This window comes from Saccoglossus kowalevskii, chromosome 4, assembly GCF_978046115.1.
Source record: "Saccoglossus kowalevskii chromosome 4, keSacKowa6.1, whole genome shotgun sequence".
Lineage (NCBI taxonomy): Eukaryota > Metazoa > Hemichordata > Enteropneusta > Harrimaniidae > Saccoglossus > Saccoglossus kowalevskii.
The window spans coordinates 22554707-22580198 of NC_140644.1; the positions used below are offsets into that span (position 1 = coordinate 22554707).

At 33.1% G+C, this 25492-nt stretch overlaps 1 protein-coding gene across 1 annotated transcript; it reads right to left on the reverse strand.

Annotated features, from left to right (window-relative positions):
- Positions 1-433: 433 nt before the first annotated feature.
- On the reverse strand, positions 434-14542 carry LOC100373768 (fatty acid hydroxylase domain-containing protein 2-like). The gene is made up of 7 exons (XM_002733982.4): positions 14394-14542; positions 13935-14011; positions 8848-9052; positions 8330-8451; positions 5388-5593; positions 4744-5016; positions 434-4083 (listed from the first exon to the last, which is right to left on the reverse strand). Exons 2-7 carry the CDS (start codon positions 14004-14006, stop codon positions 3924-3926), a joined length of 1038 nt encoding a protein of 345 aa, XP_002734028.1. The 5' UTR covers positions 14007-14011; positions 14394-14542; the 3' UTR covers positions 434-3923.
- Positions 14543-25492: the final 10950 nt, after the last annotated feature.

A 25492-nucleotide genomic window follows, 5' to 3' on the forward strand; every position in this document is an offset into this window, starting at 1 on the left:
ACTAACTCACTGGCAAACCTCAGGGGTTCATGGCTAATCCACATAAAAGTAATGACTTGTCAAAACCAAAAAACATAATTTGAATTAAGAACATTATTTCATTTATAAAACATTGTTTTTATTGATTTATCACAGTTCAAAATCCCGTGGGCCGTTTATTTCGCTAGTAATTATTCAACTTCCTTTTTCTCATTTAATGTGTATTCAGTCATTACATGTAAAATCTTTAGAGTATTTATTAAACTTTTTAATTTTCAAATTTTGATACAAAAAGGTGACCCCTATGAGTGCATTGTGCACTAATTCAGCCTTGCTATTTGAAAATATGCCTGCAGTCACCCCGAGTGGAATAAGTACCCAGCAATTAACACTGGCACATTAGGTATACCAATACATACTATCACTTGTATAGACTGACAAAGATACATACATATATTATTACTGCATTTATTCCAACATTTTGGCAAACTTTGAATAAGATAATGAATGTAATGATAATGACATTCATTCACCTCAGTGATGCCCAATACAGATAAGTGTACATTTGAAAATAAGTATCTGATGAATAATTAACCACTTGGGGAAAAAAACATAAGCACCAATCAAAGTTAAGTTTTTGATAAGGTAAAATTGCTACCTAATATAGTAAACTTCATAAACTGTCGAATTGTATACACATATTCAGTTTCCGTCCCAGCTAATTAGGTATATAACATCAAACATGTATTTTATCTTTAGTAGCCAAAATTGTATAACAGTGATATTGCATCAGTGTTTGTACAGTTATAGCGTTTGTTGTAATTAACACAGATTGAGGATGTACATTGATTGTTAAAATAAACACTTAGCACAACTACATCGACAAATATTACATAATTTTGCATTTCGTTCGTTGTATACAGTTGAGAGACTGGAGAAAACTTCATAAATTACAATAGCTATAAAAACCTGAGATGGTGTCACACTGTGTGTAGATAAAATATTCATGCAAACAATAAATACATGATTAGTGTACCAGAAAACAAGTGTAAATCACTTGTGTGTAAAGTTAAACTACACTACAGATTAAAAGTGACTGTAGAATGTGTAAATCATAGAATGTTTACAATGTTAGGTAGTGTTCGTAATATGAGGTTAACATTGGAATGCTAACAAAGTGATGTTGATGCAGTGTTAAAAACATAAGGTGATGCATTCAATGTGATGTTAACAATGCAACAATGGTGTTAAAAGCATATTACCAACTATGTATTTTTCTTTTTTACATTTGAAAACATTTGTAATGCCCACATGAACTCACAAAAAGTGCCTTTAAACATGCAATACACAATATAATGGAATTTTAAATATGTATATAAATATACCATTACCGGTAAATAAAAAGCTGCAAATGGTGTCATGATAAACTAATCAAATGTATATTTTAAACCAAAAAAAAAAATATGACGCTGCCCGTAGATCTTTACTATTTTTACTACTGTAGAATACTTTATTTTCGCTTGGAATTTATTTTCGCTATTTTCGCTGAAGGGACGATTCCGTGAAAATAAAATCCAGTGAATATACTTTTTTCCCTATATTTCACATTAAACTCATGAAAAATCAGTGAAAATAAATTCCAAGCAAAACGCCCAAAAAGCCTTTTCAGCGAAAATTAATTCCAGCGAAAATAAAGTATTCCACAGTATATTGTAAAAGTTATCAATGATGAGGCATAGTGAAACTCATAATCATGCCATCAACCATATGAATATTGAAAAAAATTTAGTCACTCACTCAATCTCACTCACACTAAACACTGACAATACTACATTTTGTACAAATACATGTATATGTATAAACCATGGGTTTACACAAGGTTCGGTGACAGGATTTGGATTTATGCAAGGTTTAGTGTTGACAGGATTTGGGTTTATGCAAGGTTTGGTGTTGACAGGATTTGGGTTTATGCAAGGTTTGGTGTTGACAGGATTTGGGTTTATGCAAGGTTTGGTGTTGACAGGATTTGGGTTTATGCAAGGTTTGGTGTTGACAGGATTTGGGTTTATGCAAGGTTTGGTGTTGACAGGATTTGGGTTTATGCAAGGTTCGGTGTTGACAGGATTTGGGTTTATGCAAGGTTTGGTGTTGACAGGATTTGGGTTTACGCAAGGTTTGGTGTTGACAGGATTTGGGTTTACACAAGGTTCGGTGACAGGATTTGGATTTATGCAAGGTTTGGTGTTGACAGGATTTGGGTTTACGCAAGGTTTGGTGTTGACAGGCTTTGGATTTACACAAGGTTCGGTATTGGCAGAATTTGGATTTATGCAAGGTTTGGTGTTGACAGAATTTGGGTTTACGCAAGGTTTGGTGTTGACAGAAGTTTGGACAGGTTTACCTGTAATAACAGGGAATATTTACATTTGATTTTTACGAATTGAATCATATCGTACATGTTTTTATTAGTGATCTGCAGACAAGAAGTCCTACAAAATACACATATAATATCACTGAACTTCCACCATACAAGACACACACACTTAATCACTACATTCAGTTGGGTAAACCACGGTTACTAAAAAAGACGGTTAGGAAACACTATTGTTAAAATGTGTGAATCTGCCTAATCCCTCAAGGATGCGTATCGCGCTGTGTACGCCCTCTATTGCTTGAGATTTCAAGGCCCACCATTTTGTTTCATTTTTGTGTCGATCACTTGATGTTCCGCGAATTTGAAATTTTAAGCTCGTTTTCGATAGAATATCCACGTTTAGTGAACACGCTCTACGAAGAACCACACGTACATTTCGGATGAGTACTCTTTGTGACTGTGAAAACATTCAGAATCGAGAATCGTCATTTATCGTTTTCACTGTTGTCATGAGGGTAAGCTGGGGTCCCGGTAGAAAATATGACAAAAATTCTAACCCCCAAGTCACTATTTTAAAATACATTATATTATAAAAAATACTACCAAATGAATTTTTAGTATACTACTGTGTGTACTTATGAAGGTTGTGTGCGATTTGGGGGCTTATTAGAGTAAATTTTATCGTTTTGCTATCTCGTCACTGTATCAGCCATTTTGTTTAAAGTCGTAACACTTTTTTTGTAGACCCCGTAGAAATTGTTGAAAATGTATTCAACATTTTCCCGCCAGTTTCATAAAATGCCTGTTTAATTGTTCTTGTCTGTCCTTGTTTCAGTTTTTTGGAAAATTTTTCATGTTGCAGTATTCAGCGTGCCGTTAAATGTGGTTTTAATCAACGCTACAATTTTTGAACACATTGAACTGTCGGTACAACTTTCTAGCAGTCTCTTCGCCAAATCAATTTTTCGAACCCTTTTTAACTGTTTAATTTCATTGGAACTGCCTGTTGTTGCATATTTGGTCTGCTTACATGCATTTTGTAGAGCATGGGCGGGTCATTTCAGTTATCTTATCGCATATTTTGTTTATTTCCAACAAAATGTACGTGGTATCATGGCTCCTCATTAAAACTTTCGCCTGGCTGAAATATAAACACTTGTATGGTTTCTTTGACGTCTTTTTTTCTGATCATGTTTTGTTGGTTTTTTATTTCAGTTTTCTGCCGATCTTGTTATTTAGAAACGAAAATGCCATACAAGACAGGCGAATTTGTATTGAGTTTAAACCGAGCGACAGGTTTTGTCAGGATTCACTGGAACAACTTACACTTTAGTATTACTGAAAATATCGACAGAGACATAATAAAATGACATGCAGTTGTTGATTGTAATGAACTCTGGGGAAAATGACGTCATAATTGTGTGATTTCCTGTCTACATTTTATGTTAATGATTTATCACAGATTAGTACGTCTTTTGTTTCAAATGTTTACCCGCGACACGCATCCAATGAAAAGAACATGGTTCGTTTCCTAACCGTCTTTTTTAGTAACCGTGGGTAAACCAATGCTTTATTCTGATTTCTTCTTTGGACTGTCCGGGAATTGCTGGGATACCGGTGTCAAGGATAAAAGCATAAAATGACGTTGGTAAGCTTTGCTAGCACGGAATTGTTCATCGGTTCCATGTAGCCGATCCAATACTCCAAGGACGCCAAAGTTATTAGTGAACCTGAGAAACAATGAAATAATATGTTTATTGAGATGCAGATGCACTGAGGGACAACATCAAAAGTTCAATGTAGGATAAAAAACTTAATTCTTTTAGTCCCCCCCCCCCACTGAAATCATGCCATTAGACTACATTCACCATTAAATACAAATTGATAATCGGACAGTAGTATGGCATAGCAGTTGGTTGTTGTATTTGAAGCACATATTTACACTTGGACCGAACCATTTTCTCGTCTTGGATGTGTTTTTTTTTCATTTTCTGTTATTTTTGTCCATGATTGGATAGAAAAAAAAGAACTACAAATACTCCAAGATTTTTTTGACTTCATTAAAAAATAAAATCGTTTTTGTAGGATAGAAACTTTTTGAGGTCAAATTGAAATAGCTAGTCAGTGACCAACGCAAGTATTACATAATAGAGACAATGGTATCCCACAATGCCATGGTTCATTCATTAAGAGCTAGTACACTCCTACTACTAGTACTCTCCTTATTATACTGTCCCAGTGCTCAATCCAATGGCAGTAAATATAATGAAATGAATAATTCTACCTGTCAGTAAATAGCATTAAAGCATTCAATGATGGCATTTGTCTCCAGACTCAAAAATATATTCCTATATCCACTTGAACACAATACTAAAAGAATGTCAACTTACTTTAGATGGTGAAAGTCGTGTGCTTCAGGAGACGGCAACAGTGGGAAATGGTATCCGCAGTGAGCAACATTGGTTGATAGCAAAGCAATGACAAACCACAACCAGCTAGTTGCTATATGTGATCCCATTATAAGTGGTCCCAGCATAGGAGGCAGCATATTTGATAAGATGTGTTCAACTGGGTGAGCATACAGAGATATAACACTTATAGGTGCTGTCCACTCATGGTGTAACTTATGGATGTGCTTGTAGAGAGCTGGATGATGTAATGTCCTGCACAGCATAAAATTAGCATATGATTAGCATACAATTACAGAGAGCATTAACAGCAATTCAATTATATATTCTGCATGTTTGGATAACAAGGAACAGTCAGGTTTCCGATTTGTTTGGTAGTCAGTTCTGTTATACAAGCATCTCTAGAAGTGCACACAAACCAAAAATAGCATCTAAAATAATTTATGATAAAAATTCAAAAGTTGACAAAATTGAATTGGTATTCAGTCTACAATGAGAATTAGTGCCTAACCATTTCATTAATTCACTTTGAGCATGCATTCAAAGTTTACCGGTATGTCATTTCACAATTATTTATTTGAATCATCAGTAAAATGTTTCAAAAAAATAAGCAGTGGTTAGTTCACCTGTGAGTGTAATAGAATCCAAACTCTTCTACCAGGTTGAAGACAACCAGCTCAAATATAACCCACTGAAATGTCGGCAATTCACGACCAAAATCCACACCTCTCCATGTATAGATGTGGTACATTACACATATAAATGGTACCGAGAAAACTGTTTGGTTGAATATAACAGTCAGGATTGCGTTACGAAAACGAACTGGATCAACCTGGAAATAAACAACATTATTATACACTGAAAACAGTAGAATTTACCCATCCGTAAAACACTATTATAAGGGCATGTTTCAGTGTTATAGACACATTTGAATGTTTTCCTTATTTGGAGATTGTGCGTCATGTTTACATCACATTCATGCACTTTCCTTTGTTTCAGTACTTCTGAAGTAGAAGCGCCATCAGCGTTTCATGAAAACAGAATACCGTTACTGAACAAAATGTTCTTTGCAGCTATGTTATCTCTCATTAAGGGAAGAGTAGGAAATCAAACTCGCGGTTAACCGCGGTCATTACCGCGGTGGTGGTGGGTGCTCGCCGGTCGACCGCATTTTATGCAAATTTATGCATAGATTCCATGACCCCGGTTTACCGCGGTCGTGTGCGGTAGGCTCGCATGGCAATTTACACCCTATTGTTAAGACTATGAATGGACACAATAGACTGGGAAACTAAAGGTTACTTGCCGCCAAGTTTAAATAATAAAAATCGAGTGGTACCAGAAGATTGGAAAAATCGTCTCTATTAGTTTGCAGAAGAACACTATTTTATTTTCACGAGTCTTGGTATAACATCGCAAAGCAACCCAGAATAATGTAGACCTCACATAATGTAAAATAATATCACATTATTTTGAATTTACATCATGTATGGTCTCAGGATTTATTTTAAAAGATTAATGTTTCGCGTATACCAATATAATCGGGCGAAGTATAAGTTCCAAGTGTAAAACACTCGATGAGAGGCCGCAGTTTACGTTACCTCGAGACCATGCACTAAGTAGGAAAAGCAAGCCGAAGTCGAAGAGGGAGTGTCACACACTTGGTGCTACAATATATACTACAACAACTGGGTGATCAGCGAAAAAAATAGCGCATTTCTTGGCGAAACTGACTAGTCTAATAAACCTTGGCCCAAGTTTAACCCCTAGTCACGCGCTGAACAAGTGGGTTGTTACCTTGGTGACCATTCGCGCTCCGTGCGTTGACCTTGTTATTATACACATCCCATTACGCAAATTTTTACTGGCTCTGCGTTGCCTACGTAAAAATTGTTACCGTTCTGGTTGTGAATATTTCACCATTGCCGACTTGATAATGCGTTGCCTTTGCAATAATTACGCAAACTTATTTTCTGTTGTCTACGTACTGGCAGTGAATATTTAAACTTTGCCGACTTGATAATGCGTTGCCTTTGTAATAATTACACAAACTTATTTTCCGTTGTTTACGTACGGGTTGTGAATATTTCAACATTGCCGACTTGATAATGCGTTGCCTTTGCAATAATTACGCAAACTTATTTTCCGTTGTCTACGTACTGGCTGTGAATATTTAAACTTTGTCGACTTGATAATGCGTTGCCTTTGTAATAATTACGCAAACTTATTTTCCGTTGTTTACGTACGGGTTGTGAATATTTCAACATTGTCGACTTGAAATTGCGTTGCTTTCGTACACAGTAATTTGTATAATTTATAACTACGCGGCTTAGTCGAGACGGGGCCACTGAATAACTGTTGTTGATAATGATATTGTAAGCAAACACGCACACACAAAACATTAAAGCCAGAAAAGTCAAGTCAAGAAACAACATTTCAAATAATAATAATTATGGTTTGACATCTATATCATTTTGAAATAAACTAAATTTCATGTAAATAAAATCCATGCGTTACAATTTACTGTAATTTCAAAATCGGGGCAGCGTACTTTGAACGCAGAGTATTCGATCGCTTACATTTCGAGTGAAAAAAAACAACGTCAGGTTCTTTTGAACTACGTGCGGTTGGCACAGTAACGGGCAATGACCTCAGCGGTTCACACGCTCACGAGTACCATGGAACACGAACATGTAACAGAAAAATATCGTCTTTTGTTTAAAGAAGATTCTGTCAACCAAGAATACATGCGCAAGGCAAGATTTATGAAACGAAACAGAAAATAATCATGTCATTGTCAGTGCAATGCCGACAGCCTGACCTGTTTTGATTAGTTCGCCCGTTTCTCGTTTGCTGGCCATTTTTTCTGGAATGTGACACAAATGGTGAACATGATACTGTCAAATCAATCAAGAACCAGGATACGGTTTTGGATACGCTGAAACTTTGTAAATCGTCCTCTTTTCAATTGTAGACTTTATTCCAGTGTAATAAAGGTATACCTACATGTACCATGAAAAATTGTATCGCATCACTTTGGAAATTTACGCTAAATACATGTACTAAATACTAAACAAGCGCACATATCGTATTCATTTACAGCATCGGATTTTAAAACAATGACTCGTGGAATCACAAAGAAACTGTTAAGTACGTATTTCACACATTACCGAGAACCGTGGTAGAGACCCGTACAGCGGTAGAGACCCCTAATTATAAGCAGTCCGCGGCTCTCCCCGGCGTTCTGCGGTACACCGCGGTGCACCGCCCGTTTGATTTCCTACTCTTCCCTAAATTGTTACTAAAAGCAGGAGAATTGTATAATAGTAAGGATATCACAATAATATCGCAAAGCATGCAATAGGACAGAACAGGAACGCATTAACCTCCACATTAGTTGATAAATTCACTGCACTCCTACTTGCATACTTCGCAGTATCCTTGTAATAACCTCATAGCATATAGTTCAGAATCAAATGGATGACATAGCCCCTGATAACCAACAACATAATGTCATACCGAACTGACAATGCTATCAAAGATTGGAGGAACAGTAAATGTCATTTACCGGTGCATTTTTTTCTGGTTGCGTCTTGTACTTTAGCAGAAAAGCAGGTTTACCAGTATAGTCGATGAATAAAAACATTGAGGCAAACAACCAATATGGAATGGTAGTCACAACAACAGTACCTAGAGGTGACACAAGAATAACTATACTTTCTATTTTGACTGTTTCTCCACATAAATTCTTAAGGTATGTAAATAAATTGTGTAAATAATACTGTTATAAAATATACATTTCTATATCTTCATTTTAAAAGTGTTGTGTTAATCAGTGACTACGCAAATCATTTCAAATTTTTTATTTTCCCCAAAAAGGCACAATTTTCCGCCTATTCTGGCACATGGTGAACGAAAATTGTTATTTGGATAATTTGGTAATACACTTCATATTCTTTTATTTTAATCTAACATAAAAATAACTTTATTACATCTTTAGAATACACAATTTTCTATCAGTATATAGCAATAAAATACACAATGAAATTTTGACATTGGACAACACAAGAGATATATGGTACTTACCAATCACAGCTAAGGTCCAGGCGTCGCCTTCCCAGTAATCATAAACCTGCTCCCATCGGTACTGCCAAAAGTTCCCTGAGGCTCCCCAGAACCGCTGCAGATGCCATGTCAGGGAGTTACGAAGTGCAATGAATACTAATAGTGCTGATCCAGTAATGAACATATACTTCCTGATCGAGTCAAAAGACTGGGCCAAGCGATCAGTCTGAAATTAAAGCAACAACAGAAAAGTTATATATATAAAGTAATGGGTGCACAGTCAGAAAATGTTGATATCAGTTTGAAAGTCATGTGACTGAATCCTGCAATAGCCTGTGGCTAATAGTTGGTAAACAAAGGCAGCCACACAAAATAGAAAAGTCTTGTATCACACAGAAATAAGCCCCAAATTAAGATGCCCTTGTGGTTGTAGAAACATAGTTTGTGTCAAAGTAAACCCGCCAGCAAGGATGCAGTGACTGATGCCATCCATGTTGGTCTAAAATTTGAAAGCTGCTCTCAATAAAGGTACAATGAATTGACTTTAAAAACAAACATAATAGATACCAACCTATAATCCGTTAGGCAGAGAAGAAAATATCACTGTTTCTCGTTTCCGCGCGCATCATTTTGAACTATGCATTCCACAATGCGCTTGTACTCGCACTTGTCTCATATTTCCCCCATTTTAGCTCTGTATTCCAAAAAAAAATTTAAAAAAACGCCTCGCCGCCTAATTTTGAAATTTCCATGAAATGAGAAACAGAGAATTTTTTTTTTTCCTAGCCTTAGTAACTTTTACTCTTACATGTGTATACTTCCAGAAATCAGTGTATTGGTTAATATAATTTGAAGGGTACTAGTATGTCACAAACCATAACTTGAAACAAGTCCAGTCATAAAATCTATACTAGTTTATATGATATAACAAAATTGTTTGAATTATTTGTGAATCAATTGAAATTCTTCTCTGAGTGTGCATCAGTGTGAGACTCAATGTTTTCAACATGTAAAATATTTGAATAGAGTAGCAATAAAAATAGCATACAAAGATAGCCCTGAGGAAAGAAAATATGATGGTAGAGGTGTACATGTCATCGGGACATCGCGCTCAGTCAGGATGCAAAACACAAGTACAAACAAAGATAACAAAACAGACTTGATGAATATGTATTCTATATAAACTGTTTATGATAAAATCATAAACAACATCATTTAACAAAAAAATAGTTCCTCTGCAATCAATAGTAATGAACCTATTGCTGATTACTATTACACTTAACTGGAATTAAATTAACTGCCTTAACAACTTAATACTAGCATGCAGTAAGTGGGATAACAAATACCGTAATTAATAACCATGGAAATGGTACTAGTATGTGACTTACTAGACTATATCGAGCCATTAAAATGAATACTGTCAAGAAACACACAGAAGGAATAAAACAACAACGCTAACTCTTCTCAATTATATCCAATATGTACACAGTCATTATACCATCTTTCACTTTTATTAACACTACCAGTATGTACATACTAATATAGTTGCACAAATAAATGACCTTTGACCTGAATATTTATCACTTTCCATATTTGGTATTTATTTGTTGTTTTACTGACCAGATCTTTTTTTGAGTGGTAAATTATTTGCATTTATAATACTGTCAATCATTGTCCAGGTGATGTTGTTTATATTGCGTACATACTTTTGATTTTTTTGGTTTGCCATTGTTCACTGTAACGTAATCCACTCTATAATCTTAGCCCTTAACACAGAACTATAGCTTTGTTTACACATGCAGAGAAATGAAGGGTTCAATCACCTTTGTAATTATTTATTATCAGTGTGTTAATTCTATGTTATTCTACATACATCGCAGAGGTTTATATTTAACATGGGAGTTCACACCTATTCATGTCTCTACAGTTACTTTTACCACTGAAACAAAAATGCCAACACATTGTAAAAAGATTCATTAAAATCCGTTGAAATGGTTTTTGAGAAACAAATGAAAATGCTTTAAGTTGGCTAATTAGTATGCAAATTTGGTAATTAATATGCATCGAGTTTAACCTAAACTATGTGATATATTAGATATGAGTGGAAGAGTCAAGGAACAGCTAAAAATTAGCTAAATTATTATCATGTAAATTAGACAATTAATAAGCATTGTTTATGTTTCAGCTTTGTAATTATATTTACAAAATTTATTATGCAACAAGTCTATAGCCATGGTGAAGTCTGTTAATTTGAATGTTGAAATATTTTCATTTGACCAGATTTCACAGAAGTACAGTAAAATTGGTTTAATAACCAATTTTAAGGTAAATATCAAAAAGCATGTTTGTCTTGAAACAAAAATGTTGTTTTAATTTTACACATATCTTCATGGCACAGTAGGAAAGAAAGATTTCCTTGAGGTACTAAATTTAATGTCTAAATAAGGTAGGAAGTAACTACTTCTAACTAAAAGTCATTTATATGAAATATATTTTTTTAATGTTTTTTTCTGGTTTTGTTTTACCACAGTTTGACAAAAACTCGACGATAATAGCCAAGGGGGTGAGAAACTACATTTGAAAAAATATATTCTATATATAATAATAATTTTATTTGACTACTATAACATAAGTGAATACAGTGAGGTAATAATATATTATTCCCTATTATTATTTTTTTGTTCAGCCGGGAAAAATACAAGTGACACAAGTCATTGTCAATGACACGTCCCCGTTCCGTTCATATTTGAGTGACATATACATTCAAAGCAGATCATGACCGAAATGCACCTGCATATGTACAACACATTGTACTAAATCTGAACAAAATCTATACATGCATGACTGAGATCCGGTTCCGGAATTGGGAAAATACGTGATTTTGATACATTTTCGGCCTTAAAATGGCCATCATTCAGCTAATCGGATCACAAAACAAATGCACGTATCTATTTGTGACATGATGTACCATGTGTGTGTGAAGTTTGGACTTGATCAATCCAGACATGTCTTGGATATGGATCCAGAACTGAATTCTTCAAAACAAAATGGCCGCCAGTCGGCTATTTCGAACTTGATCCGGAAAAAAAAATGACGTGCATCAAGGTCCTATTATGTTTAATGTATGTACCAAATTTGAACGAAATCCGTCCATGAATAACTGAGATCCGGGTCCGGAATGGTGAAAATGTGCGATTTTGATGCATTTTCGGCCTTAAAATGGCCGCTATTCGGCTATCGTTAATCGGATCATGAAACAAATGCACATACATATTTGCGACATGATGTACCTTGTGTGTGTGAAGTTTGAACTTGATCAATCCAGACATGTCTCGGATACAGATCCAGAACTGAATTCTTTAAAACAAAATGGCCGCCAGTCGGCCATTTCGAACTTGATCCGAAAAAAAAAATGACGTGCATCAAGGTCCTATTATGTTTAATGTATGTACCAAATTTGAACGAAATCCGTCCATGCATAACTGAGATCCGGGTCCGGAATGGTGAAAATGTGCGATTTTGATGCATTTTCGGCCTTAAAATGGCCGCTATTCGGCTATAGTTAATCGGATCATGAAAGAAATGCATGTGCATATGTCCCATATAATGTGTGATGTATGAGTGAAGTTTGAACTTAATCGGTCCATTCATGTTCGAGATACAGGTGATCACGGACAGACGCATGGACGGACGGACGCACACAGGGCAAAACATAAGTCCCCGTTTTCGGACTACGTCCGAACGGGGACTAATAAGCACAGGGTATAATATTATTATCACATGCACAAGCTAATTTTTTGGTTTCTTAGATTCGAATGTGAAACACAATCTGATCATTGACTATTCTGTGTAAATAAATGCCAGGAATTGTGTGTGGATGGAAACCTTGAAGAACATAATTTTTTTGGCAAACAAACATACTATTTAAACTAGAGTTACTCTCCTGTGTTATTCTTTACGAAGGCAGAAAAAATGAGAAATCGACCACGGCTTCCATAGGGTTGTGGTGCATCTATGCATAGTCACTCTCAGGTCTCATGCCACTAATTAACCAATGGCTGCTCCCAGGGTTTAAATTTTGTGGATTTTTTTTGCATGGGAAATTACTCGTCTAATGATATTCCATCATATATAAGATCAACAAGAACTTTATTAAACTTTCTTATTTCTCTTAAGGTCTCATGCCACTAATTAACCAATGGCTGCTCGTAGCCCTCAATTTAAATGCCTTGAAAGAACCAATGAAATTTTTTAAATATTTTTTTTCTCAGGTGCTCCCTGTTTGAGGGCTTAATCACCTGAGTCAAAGGTGAGACCAACATGTGGTCTCTTGTTTACTACTTAGCGGCTGTGTACTTGTGGGTTTATTCTGTGTGTATTTGGATGTTCTAATCTTGGTGTTTTTCCAGTGATTTCTCTAGGTGCAATCTAAATACAGTAGGTGTGTCTTGTTTACCTGAGATTTGTAAGAGTTTGAGCTGGCCAACATGTTAGTTTTTTTCATATGGTTGATTACTGGCATGTTAATTTCCCATTTTTGGGCCATGTTTTCAACTTTCTTCATCATTTTCATATAGCAATCTCGTCATATGTTAACAGTGTCGTCTATGGAAATTCAATTAGTGGTATGAGCCCTCTCACAGACAGCGCATTTCCAAAGATTGAACACGGTGCTTCAGTACAGCAGCGACTCACTGCTGATATACATGGGTTTTACATTGAAAATAGGTTAAAATTTCTGTCACCAAGTTTAAGAGCAAAAAAAACGACTATACATGATTAAATCACTTAGAACAATCAGGGTATAAAAAGCTGTATTTTCTGTTCAACAGGGAATAACATGACTTGTCATAATTTAAACAGCACAACAACCAAAGTACAAGGTCAAGGTCAGAGTATATAAATATATGAGTATATAATAAATCATTCATGCCATCTGGAAATTTAGCGTAATATGATATTTGTTTGTACTCATTGGTAACTGCTTTTTCAATCCTTTTGAGAGTTGTTATATGTTGTAAATTAAAGGTAAAATAAAAAATATACTATTACTAACAATTATTACAAATAATAACTGAATAGGGTAAATCTGGGTCTATGTCACTCACTTTTTGAGGCGCGGGGTTTTCAGCTAAAGCTGGTGCTTGTCGGCAACTCTGTTCCATTACCTTCTCTTGCATTTCTGCTGCAATGAAAATATGTAGGTCAATCAGATCATCCGTGTTGATTTGATAGGCGTGTGTGGTTTCTCTGATGACGTTAGATATTATATGACGATGTCCGATAAAATGGCCCATCATGCCAAACGTTATTTAGTACTGGTCGAACATATAAATGAAGAATGTACTGTATAATTGCGCAGCGACCGCACGATGACCCGAATTGCACTGGGCGGCATTTGCACGTTGCCATTGACATCCCCCATAATATTGTTGGAGATAACGGCTGCAGGAGACGAAGCAAATGCCCGACCGGCAAACATGTCATATATCATTATCAATGCGCAATATGAAAAAAATATTTTAGGTGGATTTGTCGAAACTCGGAGCTTTCTCAGATTGTCTTACCTGGTCGATGACTGCTGCTTGTTTATCAAAATAAATGTGAATATAATTCAATCGTCATGGGTTTTCTGCTTGACATGAAAGTAACCTAAACCTTTCACTATAAAGCATCCTTAGCTTGCCAGAGATTTGCAACAGGGAATTAACATGCCACCTCCGATGTCACATTAACCAATCACATTCTTTTGTTCCACTACAAAAAAGCGTTAATAACAAAACCTATCAGAAAATACAAAACCTAACAAAAATGCCAACAGTCGCGTAAAACAAAACAATTCGTGTCACATGACTGTCACAAGATGAAACAAGCACTCGAAACACGTGACTGTCACGAGTTACAATAAGGCTCCCTAGGCCAATATTTGATGGCTAATCCGGACCGGGAATTCGTACTAGTATTTGGAAACGGGGGTGGGCTGGATGATTTCGTGAGAACAAAAACGTGAAACTTGTGTAAATTATTCTTAGTATCTGGCTGTTTAAAAAAACTAAATTTTTACCCGACCTAGTGTAAGTATCAAATGTATGTATCCAAACTGTCCATCAATGAATAGGTCTATGGCAACACTCACACTTTGGGTTGGTTGTCCGAGGGCCGGGTCTGGGGCCCAAAGTAGAGTTGTCCACTGTTTCCATGAAAACAAATTCGGGTATTTACTTTTTCTCATTTATGTGATGGACTTTTTACTCAGCAAAAATTCAAGAATTTGTAGCACTTTCGAAATTTAATACTTGGCGACATCGATCATTAAAATATGAACGAACATGATGTATTTGACGACAGTCCCTCTATCTATGATATCTATGATAGAGGGACTGTGATTTGACACAATATATTGATTACATTTTCAGGAAGTACCAATGTTCGTTTATTTAGATGACAGGCAGTACCACTATTGTGATTGTTTTACTAGTTCGACTATTGAAAACACCATTTAACACTTCCAGTTGTGTGAATGACCTGTGAAATGTACAAAAGACGCTGATGACGCGGCAGGCTGCGTGTTTCCACGGTTGCTAAGATACACGCCACATGGTTGTGATGCAAGGATTATAGCAGTTAAATACCTCAAATTCTGGGTGGGGATTCTCCGCAACCAGTTGAAATCTGCATTAAAATGTTTTGAATGAGAAATGCCCAGGACAATTCCGATCAATGTGACCAAGGGCGCTTCATTTGGACAAAAACAAACAATTCTAACTACGGCTGGAATAATACATGACCCGATAGAACATAACTTTATTTTGTTAGCACTAGAAACAATCGAACTAGGTAATTAATGTATGCATTTGGTTAAATCGATGCACATTTTTTGAATGTGATGTTTAATAAGAACAATTCAGGCAATAATTAATAATTAGTGGATATAAAGTAAAGATAATAGTAATTATTATTGCATTAGAAGTTTCAGAAAAATGTATCAGAAATGATCCAGACATTAAGATATTTAAGATATAAAAGAAGAAACACACACTGGCAGTTACTGTGTTCGAATTTCGTGTAAACCATAGTCCCCCTATAGAGGGCTAGGGGGACTGTATGTAAACAAACAATATATGTTCACACAATTTGTAAGTCGCTATAATCACAGTCACTCTACCAGGAGAGTAACTGTGCTATAATGTAAGACCCACATCGAACGTAGGGAACAGGTAGGATTGGAGCCCGAGGATTGAAGTTGAACGAAGATCAAACATGTGAACTGAAACCAGAAAAAACAAATGAGTTGTTTCAGGTCCGGAGTCGTTCAAAAAATGACATGACGACGCACCACTTTTCTTTTATTTTTCCATATTTTGGCATAGACCAGAAAATCGCTAGTCAATATTTTTCTTTAAATGCCAGGTGACCCTGACTTTACTGATGAGAATTGCATTAATGGTAAATTCATCATAGTGATTCAGCAATTTTAATTATTTTTTCAATATTTACTGTCATAAAAATATGCAACTACGACGAACGTGGTTTGGTATTTGGCAAATGCGACAGGTTAGAACTAACCTCTGCGGATCTGTGAACTAACGGCCGTTACTCGACATCGCCACCAGCGACTAAGTTCTAACATTCCCCCTTTTCATCGCCACTTCAATATAGCATATCAAATTTGCTCACAGAGGTGATACTTTGTAAGTCTTTGTTTATTTAATAAATTTATTTATATTTTTGGACTATTCACGATCGATTTCTGTTTTTATTGTTCTATACATTCTGTGGCCCGAAATACAAAAAAATTATATAATATACAAACAAAGCATAACAATGGTCAAACAGTATCATTGTTAAAGTCATTTCTTAATTGTAAAGCTGGGTAGACAAATGATTTTTTTTTAAAGTAAAGTAAAATTTTAATACAATGTGTGGTTATAATGATAAGTTAGGATGTATTTGCTTCTAAAAATGAACAAATTAAAACAAAATGATATTTGTCCTCAATATCTCGTGAATCACACAGTAAACATGTACGTTCATGTCTTGCTTGCTATATCATTTCTCCTGTCAGATTCTATGCAAAATACATGACAGGAGCAGCGCAGTCTTGAAAACATACCACGATGGACATGCATGTTGGTAACTATTAAGTATCGCTCTGGATTTGAACACAGACTAGACTAGTTCCAGAGAACTGTTTCCGTGATCCTCATCATGTGCAGCTCATTTCAGGTTTGTCTATTTTGTGGTGATTTATTTATTTACCTACCCGAGTCTTGCAAAATGTTGATTTATCTTGTTTATAGTAAAAATAATAAACCCATTCATCCAAGTTTGTTTTAAAACTTCTATATGTACATGTCGTTAATTCATCAATGGATGAGATTTCACCGCACCGATCAGAATATAGAACAAATGTATAGATCTATGGGCGAAAAACACTGACACTGGTTTCTTGCTGTAAATCCCACGCATCTTTTAAATACTAGTAATTACAACATGTTTTGAACATGTTCAGTTCAATATTTAAAAAAAATTGTAGGATTTACTAGAATAACAGTGAGATGGAATAAAATTATATAATTGCGCCTATATTTGATAAAACGTCTTGCAAGTGGTCTGAAGAAATTGGACAAGGACAGTGACGTTTGGTGTGTTTTTAGAAATGCGCTGAAAATGCACAAAACGTCGATAGCACCACATTTCAGAATGATTCATTAAGTTCGTCAGGATTATTGTATCAAATATTTTTTTAAACAATCCCATCATGACTTGCATGTATCATCACACAACAATACTTCAATGGTTTAGTGAGATAATGTGTTTAATGGTAGTCAGCTGCAATTGATCAGAGAAAACATGTACGCAACGAAAAGTATAAGTACTAGTTCGATTACGGAGCGATTCCCAAAATAAATGCGGGTTTGGTAAACAAATAACTGGATTATTTCATTCATTTTCAAAAATTTTTTTTTTTAAGATGACAAATGGATTTGAATTTATTTTTAGTGTGAATCAATTCTTTTAGGTTTTCTGTATCTCTGCTAAAAATACGAAATTGTCACAATAGCCTATATTGAACATATTTCATCTTAAAACCTTTTTATTTACGGACATTTAATTTCACTATTTTGATGTTTTGAGCAAGTTCACGAATTTTCCAGGAAAACAATGAATTCTATTGTTATTCTACATGTTCAAGTATATTTAATTTAGCGAGTTTGATTTATTGAAAATAGCGCAATTAAAACCCAGTGAATAAAAAAATGCCTTTAGCGTACATTTAAATCACACATTTTGTATGTTTATGCTAGGAAACGTCCATTGAATGTTATGAATGTGTTACACTCCTTAGCTACAACGTGAAATATTTTCTCCACTAATTTCATTCAATTTCTAATGAGTCGGGGTCGGCAGATTTTTTAGATCTCTCTAATATTTACATTGTTAGACTGTTGGAAATTATTTATAATACATTCTAAAGGTAAATGATCGGATTCTAAACGAATCTGAATACAGAAAGTTTGAATTTCATAGGTAAATGGATTAAGAAGCTAAAACATAAACAACAATGCGAGAACCTACAAATGTAATAGCAACCATGGATCTAATAACGTTCATCAACCACAAATGTAGTAAAATGTTACATTCGATAACATTTCAAAGTGTTTATAAGTTTGTCCCCACTTTAAAAACACTTAAAGTGTTTATAATCTGCATAATTATGAAAAGTGTACGTGATGAAAAATATTTCGGTGGTTTTTGCATGTAACACATTATGTAAAGTGTTTTCACCAGAAATATGTAATAAAAAGTGTTTTCACTTGGCACACATTTTGTAAAGTGTTTATGATAACTGCATGTGAGCGGGTATTTAACTTTATTGCGTCTACAACGGTCACTGGAGTGTCTAGGAAAGTGTCTGGGGATTTTGCAAAGTCTCTCGGTAATTGCCTACAGGTTGCGAGAGTTAGGTGTATGTAAATATCTTGCGCCCGCTGTTAAAACATTTTGAATGATCTTTTCACTCAAAGCTATATAATATTATCAAAATATTATCAAAATCCAATGAGTAACGTTTAATTAATTATCATTATTCGAGCAATGCGATATTTGAATCTGAAATATGTGATGTAAAATATCATTGCTGTTATAAATAACAGGTAATATAGTGTATATTATTAAAATATTATCAAAATCCAATGAGTAACGTTTAATTAATTATCATTATTCGAGCAATGCGATATTTGAATCTGAAATATGTGATGTAAAATATCATTGCTGTTATAAATAACAGGTAATATAGTGTATATTATTAAAATATTATCAAAATCCAATGAGTAACGTTTAGTTAATTATCATTATTCGAGCAATGCGATATTTGAATCTGAAATATGTGATGTAAAATATCATTGCTGTTATAAATAACAGGTAATATAGTGTATATTATTAAAATATTATCAAAATCCAATAAGTAACGTTTAATTAATTATCATTATTCGAGCAATGCGATATTTGAATCTGAAATATGTGATGTAAAATATCATTGCTGTTATAAATAACAGGTAATATAGTGTATATTATTAAAATATTATCAAAATCCAATGAGTAACGTTTAATTAATTATCATTATTCGAGCAATGCGATATTTGAATCTGAAATATGTGATGTAAAATATCATTGCTGTTATAAATAACAGGTAATATAGTGTATATTATTAAAATATTATCAAAATCCAATGAGTAACGTTTAATTAATTATCATTATTCGAGCAATGCGATATTTGAATCCGAAATATGTGATGTAAAATATCATTGCTGTTATAAATAACAGGTAATATAGTGTATATTATTAAAATATTATCAAAATCCAATGAGTAACGTTTAATTAATTATCATTATTCGAGCAATGCGATATTTGAATCCGAAATATGTGATGTAAAATATCATTGCTGTTATAAATAACAGGTAATATAGTGTATATTATTAAAATATTATCAAAATCCAATGAGTAACGTTTAATTAATTATCATTATTCGAGCAATGCGATATTTGAATCCGAAATATGTGATGTAAAATATCATTGCTGTTATAAATAACAGGTAATATAGTGTATATTATTAAAATATTATCAAAATCCAATGAGTAACGTTTAATTAATTATCATTATTCGAGCAATGCGATATTTGAATCTGAAATATGTGATGTAAAATATCATTGCTGTTATAAATAACAGGTAATATAGTGTATATTATTAAAATATTATCAAAATCCAATGAGTAACGTTTAATTAATTATCATTATTCGAGCAATGCGATATTTGAATCTGAAATATGTGATGTAAAATATCATTGCTGTTATAAATAACAGGTAATATAGTGTATATTATTAAAATATTATCAAAATCCAATGAGTAACGTTTAATTAATTATCATTATTCGAGCAATGCGATATTTGAATCTGAAATATGTGATGTAAAATATCATTGCTGTTATAAATAACAGGTAATATAGTGTATATTATTAAAATATTATCAAAATCCAATGAGTAACGTTTAATTAATTATCATTATTCGAGCAATGCGATATTTGAATCTGAAATATGTGATGTAAAATATCATTGCTGTTATAAATAACAGGTAATATAGTGTATATTATTAAAATATTATCAAAATCCAATGAGTAACGTTTAGTTAATTATCATTATTCGAGCAATGCGATATTTGAATCTGAAATATGTGATGTAAAATATCATTGCTGTTATAAATAACAGGTAATATAGTGTATATTATTAAAATATTATCAAAATCCAATAAGTAACGTTTAATTAATTATCATTATTCGAGCAATGCGATATTTGAATCTGAAATATGTGATGTAAAATATCATTGCTGTTATAAATAACAGGTAATATAGTGTATATTATTAAAATATTATCAAAATCCAATGAGTAACGTTTAATTAATTATCATTATTCGAGCAATGCGATATTTGAATCTGAAATATGTGATGTAAAATATCATTGCTGTTATAAATAACAGGTAATATAGTGTATATTATTAAAATATTATCAAAATCCAATGAGTAACGTTTAATTAATTATCATTATTCGAGCAATGCGATATTTGAATCTGAAATATGTGATGTAAAATATCATTGCTGTTATAAATAACAGGTAATATAGTGTATATTATTAAAATATTATCAAAATCCAATGAGTAACGTTTAATTAATTATCATTATTCGAGCAATGCGATATTTGAATCCGAAATATGTGATGTAAAATATCATTGCTGTTATAAATAACAGGTAATATAGTGTATATTATTAAAATATTATCAAAATCCAATGAGTAACGTTTAATTAATTATCATTATTCGAGCAATGCGATATTTGAATCCGAAATATGTGATGTAAAATATCATTGCTGTTATAAATAACAGGTAATATAGTGTATATTATTAAAATATTATCAAAATCCAATGAGTAACGTTTAATTAATTATCATTATTCGAGCAATGCGATATTTGAATCTGAAATATGTGATGTAAAATATCATTGCTGTTATAAATAACAGGTAATATAGTGTATATTATTAAAATATTATCAAAATCCAATGAGTAACGTTTAATTAATTATCATTATTCGAGCAATGCGATATTTGAATCTGAAATATGTGATGTAAAATATCATTGCTGTTATAAATAACAGGTAATATAGTGTATATTATTAAAATATTATCAAAATCCAATGAGTAACGTTTAATTAATTATCATTATTCGAGCAATGCGATATTTGAATCTGAAATATGTGATGTAAAATATCATTGCTGTTATAAATAACAGGTAATATAGTGTATATTATTAAAATATTATCAAAATCCAATGAGTAACGTTTAATTAATTATCATTATTCGAGCAATGCGATATTTGAATCTGAAATATGTGATGTAAAATATCATTGCTGTTATAAATAACAGGTAATATAGTGTATATTATTAAAATATTATCAAAATCTAATGAGTAACGTTAAATTAATTATCATTATTCGAGCAATGCGATATTTGAATCTGAAATATGTGATGTAAAATATCATTGCTGTTATAAATAACAGGTAATATAGTGTATATTATTAAAATATTATCAAAATCCAATGAGTAACGTTTAATTAATTATCATTATTCGAGCAATGCGATATTTGAATCTGAAATATGTGATGTAAAATATCATTGCTGTTATAAATAACTGGTAATATAGTGTATATTATTAAAATATTATCAAAATCCAATGAGTAACGTTTAATTAATTATCATTATTCGAGCAATGCGATATTTGAATCTGAAATATGTGATGTAAAATATCATTGCTGTTATAAATAACAGGTAATATAGTGCGATATCTACTTGCTGATATTGCTAGACTACAATAGACTTCTCCGTGAACACGCGACTTTATTTTGAAAGTACACTGGTGTTTTAAACTATGACACATTTTGTCCACATTTTAAAAATCACTTTTAAGTGATTTCTAATTAAACACATTAAGTGTTTTTCTTAAAATCGCAAATGAGTTATTTTACAACGCTACTGTTTTAAAATAAAACATTTTTATTGTTTTGTGGTAAAATATTTAAAGCTTTATAAGCTTGCCCCTACTATAAAAACACTCAAAGTGTTTATAACCTGCATAATTGCAAGCAGTATATAAACACTTTTATTGAAACATTTCAGGGATGTTTTTACCTATAATACATTATGTAAAGTGGTGCCGTTAGAAACACGTTTTAAAAGTGTTTCCATCAGAAACATGTATATTAAGTGCTTATTATCACAACACTGTTATAAGTGTTTTTACTGGTAACACATTTGCAAAGTGTTTCCACGAGGAACATGTATAAAACGTATTTATTATCACTCATTATCATTATCACACTTTTAAAAGTGCTTTTACTAGACACACATTTTGTAAAGTGTTTATTTATAATCACGACACGTAGAAAAACCGAAGACATGTTTTATTTAATAACGTGTTTACTATTACAACTCTTTGAAAAGTGATTTCACTAGACACACATTTTGAAAAGAGTTTCCACCAGAAATATGTATTGAAAAAGTGTTTATCATCGCAACACTTTGAAAAGTAAAACACAAACTTGACAAGTTCCTGTAACAGAGACACATTTTAATATGTATTTACACTGATAACATCGTAAAAAATCATTAACATTACCATTTTTTAAAACAAAATATATCAAATGATGCGTTTCATGATGAGGCACTTTGCACTATTGTACAGTAATCATAATAAACGATAAACAAACCACATAATCAAGTAAGAATTTATTCCTAAATATATACATTAATAAGGTAAGTTCGAGTGTAACATTTAAAAATAAACAGACATGTATAGTTGTTGTAAAAGATATTATCAATCGCATGAAAAAGTGTCCTTGACTTATGTGCAGCTGAATAAGTGTGTTGACTGAAATTCAATATTTGTGAACATTGACACTTCAAAACAGTTGAGTAATTAACTGAAACGAACAATAACATCTTTGGACCATTTCCTCACTGACATAAATGGAAGTGCCCAATCTCATCCCATGTGGTATTGTTGTCTCGGATGCAGTCCCTCCGGGCACATCAAATTCCTGTGGGAAAATAGTAGGACATCAAAAAAATCATTAATTTCATCTATTGCGATCCCATTCACACTCAATCCTCGACTCTGAATATATGCACTACATCTATTCTATTTCAATCATCTTTTACTTTTCTATCCGTCAAATAGGTTGATTGCTTATTTTCATCACTTTTAAAATCACCTCTAAAAAGGACAGTGTAGTATTCTGAAAATATATTTATCTATTAAACCAAAGTTCTTCTGGCATATAAGACGAGGGCACTGAACTAACAATAACCCATATTAACATGACAAAATTATTTCCGAATATTAGCAGTATCATCTTGTCCGCTCCGATTCTCTTAAAATCTGAAAAAAGTATAATATTATCAAATTTCAAGTGATGCGGTATAGAAATATACGATGTAAAATTATTGTTGTTATAAACTAACTCGCATATAATGTAATGTGAAAACTGAAATATGACCACATAGAATTGAACTGCAATATCTATGTAGTGCACAACTACCGACGCTGGCTCTATCAATTACACTTTCCACACGCTTCGTAACGGAGTAACAATATCAATATCCCTTCTTTCCTCAGAAAATCAAATAAGACATCATTCGGTTCAAGTTGAAATGGCTTCTTTAACGAATACGCCACCTGTCCACATACTCCCGATAGTATAATTCAATCATGAATGAGCGTGCGCACGACACAGGTTACCAGTTACTTGAACACGCAACATTACATTAATGTCCACCGTCGCGGAAATTAGGCACAGGTGCGTGGTGATCACCATATTCAACACCGAGGCTCCGCCAATAGAATAACAGCTGTAAAGAAATTGAATCTAATGATTAGATCACATGGACTTAATGCCTGTTTAGCGCAGCGTCATCCAGCTTACAAACTCGAACATTAATAACAACACCGTGCATGTTTAATTCCATCGGTTATTAAACTTGTGACTATTACATGGTATGTACACTCGCGAAATACTAAAATCTGTAAATTTATAGCTACATACACAGTACGAATTGCTGACAAATGTGACGTGTGTGAGCAATTTTTTCTAATAAATATGTTGCATACAGTCGATAATAAGTATTGTGTCTATTATAGATGCATACCGTAGACGGCATACAAAAGTGTCCTGTATATAGTCGGGTGTTTTACCTTTTGTTCGTTTTTCGGAAGTGTTTCATGATGAACAATTTGTAAGAAAAGTGTTTTAGTTACATTGATGAAATTGTGTACATGTCGTGTACATACACAATTATAAAACATGCATAGTCGAGTATTTTACCTTGAAGAATCACATGTGTGTTTGTTTTAGGAAGTACTTCATGATAAAACAAATTGTAAGAAAAGTGTTTTAGTTACACTGATGAAATTGTGTACATGTCGTGTACATACACAATTATAAAACATGCATAGTCGAGTATTTTACCTTGAAGAATCACATGTGTGTTTGTTTTAGGAAGTACTTCATGATAAAACAAATTGTAAGAAAAGTGTTTTAGTTACACTGATGAAATTGTGTACATGTCGTGTACATAAACAATTCTAAAACATGCATAGTCGAGTATTTTACCTTGAAGAATCACATGTGTGTTTGTTTTAGGAAGTACTTCATGATAAAACAAATTGTAAGAAAAGTGTTTTAGTTACACTGATGAAATTGTGTACATGTCGTGTACATAAACAATTCTAAAACATGCATAGTCGAGTATTTTACCTTGAAGAATCACATGTGTGTTTGTTTTAGGAAGTACTTCATGATAAAACAAATTGTAAGAAAAGTGTTTTAGTTACACTGATGAAATTGTGTACATGTCGTGTACATAAACAATTCTAAAACATGCATAGTCGAGTATTTTACCTTGAAGAATCATATGTGTGTTTGTTTTAGGAAGTACTTCATGATAAAACAAATTGTAAGAAACGTGTTTTAGTTACAATATTGAAATTGTGTACATGTCGTATACATAAAAAGTCGAGTGTTGTACCTTGAAACATTACATTTGTGTTTGGTTTAGGGAGTGCT